Here is an 8541-nt window from a genome sequence, read left to right as displayed (position 1 = left end):
CCTCCGCTTCGGGACTGGACTCCGGGTACGGTCGATCGCTGCTTCGTCTTCCTTACAGCTCTGCCTAGCTCCTCAATCTGCGGGGCTTCTTGTTCCGGAAACGGGAGAGAAGCCTTCCTTTTCACTAGATCTCTTTCTAGCTCTTGGTCACATATATGTAGACATCTTCATGTTTTGGGGGTTTCAATCTAGGGCTTGCTTTGAGATCGGTCTCGGCGCATACAAATTCTTGTTGTTTCTCTTGTAGTTCTGGTGATTTTTGTTGCAAGGAGGTCAAGCTGTTTCTTCCTTGTGTGCGTTTGGTTCCCTCTCTCTTTCTTGGAATCTCTCGAACTTCGTATCTAAAAGCGTAGATATACTTTCCCTCTCGACTTGGTTTTATGTGGTTGTGGATTCTCCTTGCACTTGCATGCGTACCAGCTAGCTCAGTATTAGCACAAGGTTTCGGTGCATGTTTCAGATCTGTCTACTTTTATTTTGAGGGCAGATCTATGAATCTCTCTATCTACTACTCCCTCCGTTCCTAAATATAAGTCTTTAGAGATTTCAAATGAACAGCCACATACGGATGTATATAGACATATTTTAGAGTGTAGATTCACTCATTTTGCTCTGTATGTAGTCACTTGTTGAAATCTCTAGAAAGACCTATATTTAGGAACGGAGGGAATACTACGTATATCATCTTTATTTTTCTTCATTTCTTTGCATGATATTCTGTTCTTAATTGTTTACGCTCAAATTTTTGTTTTTGCGCAACTAGATCTGGCCACTAGTACTAGACTTGATTCAAACTCGTCATTTAGGCGACTGAATTTTGGTCTAAAGGTTCAGGCTATTCTCAGTAGATGTTCAGCATCAACCCACGATCTGTTCATGCCTGCATATATCTATAGACTACACACTATACATGCATGCATGCAACTGTTAATTTTACTGTTTTGTTCCCGTCCTAAACACGATCCCATCAGTATCTTTAAGCCCATATTTGTTGTATTCTTTCAAGGTTGGAATTGCTTGCTACCATGGGGAGGGGGAAGATCGAGATCAAGAGGATCGAGAACACGACAAGCCGCCAGGTGACCTTCTGCAAGCGCAGGAACGGGCTGCTCAAGAAGGCCTATGAGCTCTCCGTCCTCTGCGAAGCCGAGATCGCCTTGATCGTCTTCTCCGCCCGCGGCCGCCTCTACGAGTATGCCAGTAACAGGTATGCATGAGTACGTAGCTACCAAATATCCGCCAGAAAAGAAGCTTACCAAGCTAGACGTGACGTGATTACGAGATGCAAGCATGCTACTTTTTTGGATTAATATTAGTTTCTTCCTTTTCTTTTGGTAAAATTTGAGTTCTGAATTTTTAGCTGCAATGATGTGATTGTGTTTGATCTGTCTACCTATGTCTGCGAGGTCACTAGTCAAGCATGCTGTTTTTTGCATGCACGGGGGATGATCGATCTTATGCGTGTTCACTCACACAAAAATGAATTGTAGAAGTGCTTCTATTTGGTCCATGATTTTAGAAGGAGAGAATCAGAGAAAGTTCATTCCGAACCTTCAAATATTGCCTAAGGTCGGGTTTAATCCCAGGCTATTAAACCGTCTGCATGTAATAACACTAAGAATTAAAACTAGATCATGTCATGTATCAGACTATATGCTTCTGCTGTGTGGATGAAATCAAATGACTAGAGGTTGTATGGTCAGCTGACCGCAGGGTTTTTTAGCAAGATTATGTAACAAATATTTGAACTTTTAACAAGCCGAAAAATTGTGCAAAATGTGTTGATAATCATATGTATACGGCGCGATAATGTTTGAGTATATGCACCGCCACTGTATGTAAGGATCTGGTATAAGCTAAACTTTAATTAGCTAGTCTTTAGATGGAAAATGATAGGGCCGGGTGCATTGGGTGAGTTCGCTCATGTACAAGCTTTGAAAACGTATACTATTTGGTGATATACAACCCATAAATTTTGGCAGAAAATTGTGTATTTCCATGCTTCATGCAAAAACAAATATGTGTACATTCAAGAAGTACTGATGTACTACTATACTTCCTCTAATTTTTCTGGTGCACAAAAAGTAATAGAGAACAATTTTTTAGTAGGTTCGTGCACTTCATCAAATGCATTATTATACTATAATTTAAATTTCAACGATATACTGCAGTTCTAATGGTGGAATAATACTATTATCACACTTTAGCAAAAAACAGATATCACTTTCTGGAACATTGCTATAATTTGAAATTTTGAATGCATCATTGTTGGTACAATTCATCCCTTCTGATGAGGCTATTAACCCTATATTCATTGATGGCCGTATAAACTTAGCCTGCATTTGCCTTTTCATTTTCAAAGGTATAAAGAGTTTTGTTTAATTAAAATCCAAGAGTACGTATATACCTTCAATTGTCTTTACAGCCGCCGTATACGTACGTGTGACCATGCATATATATAATGGCTTGGATGCGTCAGCACGTGCAGCAGCCAGTAGGCATGGCATGGCACACACGCCCCTGAAATAAAAGGTGGTTTCGTGTTTCGTTCATGTGCACTGGGCAGAGTGAGATGTGGATGTGCATATGTGTTGTCATCAACAAAGTAAATGGGTGATTCGCAAAAAAAACAAAGTAAATGGGTGAGTGCATGCATGCTCGCTCGATCCTTGCATGGTGAAGGAAACCCAGGGTGGCTCTTCCTGCCAGCTCCCTTTCCTCTGCCGTGCTAAGGGTGTTAAAGAGCTCCTCCACTCGAGATTCAGATGCATGCATGCACATGCATGCCTCTTCCTATATACCCATCTCTCTATATATTTTGTTGTTGATGAATTTATAGGATAGCTTCATTTGTACGTACGTCGATTGATCTAGGCTGGCTAACTGTCCTTTTGTGTTTCTGAATATTCTGTTTAGCACGCGGACGACGATCGACAGGTACAAGAAGGCTTCTGCAAGCGCTTCTGGCTCTGCTCCAGCTATAGACGTCAATTCTCAGGTGAGCGGTTATGTTTGCTGTCCCAAACACGCTGTTTAACTTGTGATCATATGGATTAATTTGATTTAGTAGTACAAAATACAGCTCACGGCGTTCTGAAAATTCTGTCTGACGAACCAATGCGCGCTGAGTAGTATATAACTGTGTTAGTACCGTCTACAGATATATGATTGATCGGCTGTTGTAGACTTAACACACTTGTAAAATGACAATATATGTGCACATACATAGCTATCTGATATGATCGGTCAGCTACTAACTGGTTCCAGCCGATTTACTTGATTTTCTACGTACACCAGCAATACTTTCAGCAAGAATCAGCGAAACTGCGCCATCAGATACAGTCCCTGCAAAATGCAAACAGGTACGTCCGTCGAATCACCCGGCCGAGGCTCACTTTCTCATCCTTTGGTCATCACCTAATATTTATACTTAATTTTCTTCAGGAACCTGATGGGCGAATCCGTCGGCAACTTGACACTCAAGGAGCTCAAGAGCCTGGAGAACAGGCTTGACAAGGGCATCGGCCGGATCAGAGCAAAGAAGGTGATTTTTGCTTTGAGATTAACTAGTCATATACTTGCATGTGCTTTTCACAGTTCCGGTCGTCAAATTAACCGATATCCATATGCACTTTTGGTTGCCAGCACGAGCTGCTGTTCGCGGAGATCGAATACATGCAGAAGCTGGTAATATACTAGTAATCCATAATATGCATATATATATATATATATATATATATATATATATATATTATATATATGCATATATATATATATATGATTCGAGTCCCAATTATAATTATCCTGCTTCCTTCCTCTTGTTCATCGTCGCACCATCCGTCCATGCACGCAGGAGGCGGACCTGCAGAGCGAGAACATGTATCTCCGAGCCAAGGTACGCACATTCCTGCATGCTTCTCAGGCCCTGTTCGGCAAATCGCCACGGAGCGGAGCCAGCGGAGCGGCCTTCCAGCCACTCCTCAAATTAGAACTAGATCCTGCTCCGCTCCGGCGTGGAGTTAGAGAGTGGAGAGAGTCCGAACAGCCCCTCAGTATACTGTAACCAAAGATCGTTTGCTGTTGATCTCTAATAGTTTATGTTGCTCGTCGGTCATGTATGCAAGCAGGTGGCGGAAGCGGAGCGGCTGGCCCTGGCGGCGCCCCCGCCGTCGTCGGGGAGCGGGGCGGAGTTGGAGGTGCTCCCGACGTTCGACGCGAGGAGCTACTACCACCACCAGGCAGTGAACATGCTGCAGGACGCCGCGGCGGCCTCCTCCTCCTCGCGCTACTCCCAGTCGTCCCAGGCGGCGGCGGCGACCACCGCTCTTCACCTCGGCTACCAGATTAAGGGGGCCCAACTTAACTGATCGACCGCTAGCTCAGGAGAAAGCACCCGCACAGTCGATCGATCCATGTCCTCTAGATGGATTTGTTGGATAACCTACGTACGTCTACTTAATTACCATTTACCACAGTACTGTATTGCGGTATGCTACCTAAATAATTGCGTGATGTGTGCGAAGCGAGGAAGTGTATATGTAGTATGGGACGTGGCTAGTGAGTACGAGAGCGTGTGCGTGTTGTGAAGAATGACCTGGCTTTTATACATCACATTTGTGAGCACGTGCACGTGTGTAGTACTCCCTCCGTCACGGTTTAGAAGGCGCGCTTGGAAATTCTCTGTGACCTAGGTGGTTAGCTATTGGTTGTGAGATGGGCTAAAAAATAACATTCACACTACGCATGCATATAGAAATAGTATATCGGAGTACTAATTAGCTACTAGAAATAAATGCAATGCGCCCTAAACCTTGTCTATTGCGGAAACGCACGCAAATTTAACTGTGCCTTCTATACTGTGATGGAGGAAGTACTATTGTTGAATGCATCCGAACTCGTGCAGTATAGCAAGTTGGAGACGGTTGCATACGGGCGGGGCGAAAGCCTGTTTCGAACCTGCGACCTGCCCCTAGTAGGCTCGGGTGGACCACCACCAGACTGATGATTATTCATGTTTTAGATGACACAACTAATATCTACTCCATCGGGTCCTAAATATTAGGAACGAAGGGAGTATATCGTATAAACAGGGACCTAAAAATAAATTTAAAAAGAACATAACCCAGAAAAAGGGAGCACCGTGGATCACAACACAACATGTGTTGCAGGAATAACCATTTTTCATGTTGTTATTCCTTCTTGTTCTATGTAAGAAAACAAATTATATTCTTGTGTTTGTGACATTTAAAAAATGTTTATGTGTTACAAAAAAGGTATGCGACATTTTAGTTTAAACATTGTAAAACATATTTGTGCAATTAAAAAATCATACGTGTTAAAAAGTAGACATCTGAACATATATTTTAAAATATGTTAACCATGTATTTAAAAAATGTTAAAACATAATTTTAAAATATATTTTTTGACGTCTATTTTCAAGTATACATCCAAAACATTTGTTACACGTTTAAATTTTTTTAAACATATGATTAACATTTTTTCAAATACAAAATTTTGAAACTTTTTTCAAATAAGTGCTCAACATTTTTGGATAGTATGAAACACTTTTGGATGGGACGAAACAATTTTTAAACAATGTGAAATTTTTTGTACATTGTATAAACTTTTTTTTAAATGTCATGAACAATTTTTTGAAATGTGTGAATATTTTTAAAATGCAACATATGTTTTTTAAATACAAAAATATGTTTGACAATGTTTAAACATTTTTTTAATGGCACAAACCTCTTTTTTGTAACACATAAACATTTTTGAAATGTTACAAACACAAGAATATAAGTTGGTAGGCAAAAAAAAAAGAATATAAGTTGTTTTCATACATAGAACAAGAAGGAATAACAACATGAAAAATGTTTATCCCTTTTGGACATGTTGTGTTGTCGTAGCATGGTCGTAATCTTAGTTAACGTCGACCACGAGCTCACATGGTCGAGCCATGGTGCTCCCTTTTTCGGGTTACATTTTTTTAAATTTTATTTTTCAGTCCGTGTTTATAGGATATACTCCCTCCGTCCCATAATATAAGAACGTTTTTGACACTACACTAGTGTTAAAAACATTCTAATATTATAAGACGGAGGGAGTAGATATTAGTCGTGACATCAAAACATGAATGGTCACCGGTCTGGTGGTTGTCTACCCGAGGGGCAGGTCGCTTGTTTGAGATCCCGCCATCACTTGTTTTCTGTTTTATTTTAGCGACTTAATACATAATAAAAAAGCCAAGGCCTTTTCTACAAATCTACCATGCGACGGCGGCTGATAGCAAGCCCTGGCGACGCTCGCATGCCGCGTAGGCCACGGATATGTCCACGCACGTAAAATGTGATCATATGTGAACACCGTTCAAGTTTGATGACAAAAACGAAAGTACTAATGTGAGCCCGACCTCACAGGATCCTGGAATCTGCACCAGTTATTCATGTCGTGATCTGTGCTGCAACGCGTATAGCAGCAGGTATATGTTGCTCGTTATTACTTCCAGAAACAGGGCGTGGCCCACGCTTCAGATAACCCCGTCAGTTAGCGTCCTCGCGGATCAGACGGAAGTTCACGGCTCGGACCGTTTAGTCGTCGATTCTGCTCCCACCCTAGCCGTTTAGCTCATTTATGGCAGGCACCTAACGGCACCACACTACCTTATTTTAATCGTTCTCCATGCTTATACGTCTGCACGCATCAATCAACGAAATGGCAAATCGTCATTATTTTAATCAAGCAGAAACAGAGGTCTTACATTGTTTCTCACTGGACTGAACAATCACCGGACAAAGATGCACAGATTCTACACACACGCACACTAATTATTCACTGCGCACGTCATCAGCTAGGCAAAGGCGTCATTACCTACGCTGAATGAACACACCATGCATTACACTTTGCCAACTCCTAGTTAATTCTAGCACGCTTGGCGTTGTTGCGGTTGCTCTCCTCTACAGTGTCATCTTCTTTTAAGTACAGACTCTCTGAATTTGCACACTCGCCTTCAGAGTCACAAGCAGCAGGGTCATGCTCGCCGTATCCCTCATCTGCACTACCTCCACCTTGCTCCCCATGTGGGACGGCCAGCTCCTCTACCTCCTCTGCATCACTAAGATCGCCAGCGCCGGTAACCTGAAGAAATTTAAATGGCGTAACATGCATATATACAATGTTGTCTCCACGGAAAACCCTTGGTTTGCATAATCACCTGCAGGGACAGAGAGGAAATCCCTGAATCCCCACTCCTCACATGCGCACGCTCATCTGCCTGGTTAACTGATGTTTCAGAACTAGCTGTTGGCGACAATCGACACCCAGTTGAGGCCTTAGTACCGTCAGAAAGAAGATGGATTCATGGTTCAGTAAGGAGACGGAGGATACCTGGATCAAACCATTGCACCCCTTTGAGTATTCTTCAATTTCTATCACTGAAGAACCACCCCGAGAAAGCTCCCATGAGGCACCTCTCACTTCAGTTTGAGAGGTGCATCCCCATGGTGTTGTTTCGGTACATCCCCGCGTTCAGGGCAAGTTGTTCGCTTGTGGCCTTGCTGCCTGCAGATGCCACAAAATCTTGTTCTCTTACTCAAACCTTCATATGGTGCTTTCTCCCTACTTGTTGTAGGTCTATCGAGTTGCTTCCGTTTAGCTGGCAGCAAACTCATTTGCTGAATTGCTGTCACCGCCACCATTTGTAATATGTGTACCATCTACCTCTGGGTATACATCTCCTTGTGATTGTACCCTATTTGGCACTTTCATATTGTCTGCTAACCTGTCTTCCAGTCCTAATCCATCTCGGACATCAGCGAATGGCTTCATTTCAGCTGCACAATGCTTGAACAATGAAATCAAATGTTCATATACTGCGACATTACAACCCCGCATCCGCACAAGCTCCATAGCTTGCATATACATGTTGAAATGACGGAAATTGAATGGGTTTTCTTAAGCATTGTCCTTCTGGTACCGCATAAGGTGTGCTGGAAGGATATCTCTCGCATCTCTAGTCCACCTCTTCACAATACGTTTCTTTGGGATTTCGGTCACACGGATGAAGTCTAGCACCTGCTCAGTACAAGCGATTACCACATAATTTAATTTCCTTGCTTTCTCGAACACACAACTATGGAATTAGAACACAATAGACGTGCAGAAACTAGTGCAATGTAAACCACCTTCAGGATGTGGCTGCACAACAGCCCCATGTGTGCAAATTGTCCACACTCACAGTCACATTCTTCCCCTCCTTCAATCACCGTCACCTTGTGAGAAGTTCTGCACGACCTCTCCCTCCGAGTTGTATCAGTATGTATTGCAACATACCTTTTACCCTTTTCGATCTCCTCCACTTGATATGCACCACGCTCATAAAAGTATATGCCCTAACTGTTCAAACATAGCTCTAGTATATATCTTGCCGGCATGTCTCTCCGTTGCCATATTTGCTCGCATTAGCTGCCTTCCCTACCAACATAAAAAAAGTTCAGACGTTAGTAATGAAGCCAGTCAGACCACATCAGTAGTATTTCAAAATCT

General features: G+C 42.4%; 1 protein-coding gene and 1 long non-coding RNA gene across 3 annotated transcripts in view; one reads left to right on the top strand and one right to left on the bottom strand.

Annotated features, from left to right (window-relative positions):
- The first annotated feature begins 94 nt into the window (after positions 1–94).
- On the top strand, positions 95–4623 carry LOC123169989 (MADS-box transcription factor 21). The gene is made up of 8 exons (XM_044587843.1): positions 95–293; positions 1007–1207; positions 2917–2998; positions 3298–3362; positions 3445–3544; positions 3646–3687; positions 3854–3895; positions 4128–4623. The coding sequence occupies exons 2-8, from the start codon at positions 1026–1028 to the stop codon at positions 4365–4367; spliced, it is 753 nt and encodes a 250-aa protein (XP_044443778.1). The 5' UTR covers positions 95–293; positions 1007–1025; the 3' UTR covers positions 4368–4623.
- A 2080-nt stretch (positions 4624–6703) lies between these two features.
- Positions 6704–8541, bottom strand: part of LOC123182063 (uncharacterized) — a 3586-nt gene continuing 1748 nt past the window's right edge. For both annotated transcript variants that reach the window (XR_006492002.1, XR_006492003.1), the window contains exons 5-8: positions 8181–8469; positions 7384–8070; positions 7211–7296; positions 6704–7134 (exon numbers count right to left, since the gene is read on the bottom strand). This is a non-coding gene — a long non-coding RNA (uncharacterized lncRNA). The remainder of the gene's footprint in view (positions 7135–7210; positions 7297–7383; positions 8071–8180; positions 8470–8541) is intronic.

This window comes from Triticum aestivum, chromosome 1D (genome assembly GCF_018294505.1).
Source record: "Triticum aestivum cultivar Chinese Spring chromosome 1D, IWGSC CS RefSeq v2.1, whole genome shotgun sequence".
NCBI classification, from domain to species: domain Eukaryota; kingdom Viridiplantae; phylum Streptophyta; class Magnoliopsida; order Poales; family Poaceae; genus Triticum; species Triticum aestivum.
The sequence above is the reverse complement of the archived record's forward strand: the minus strand, read 5'-3'. Positions and strand labels throughout refer to the sequence as shown.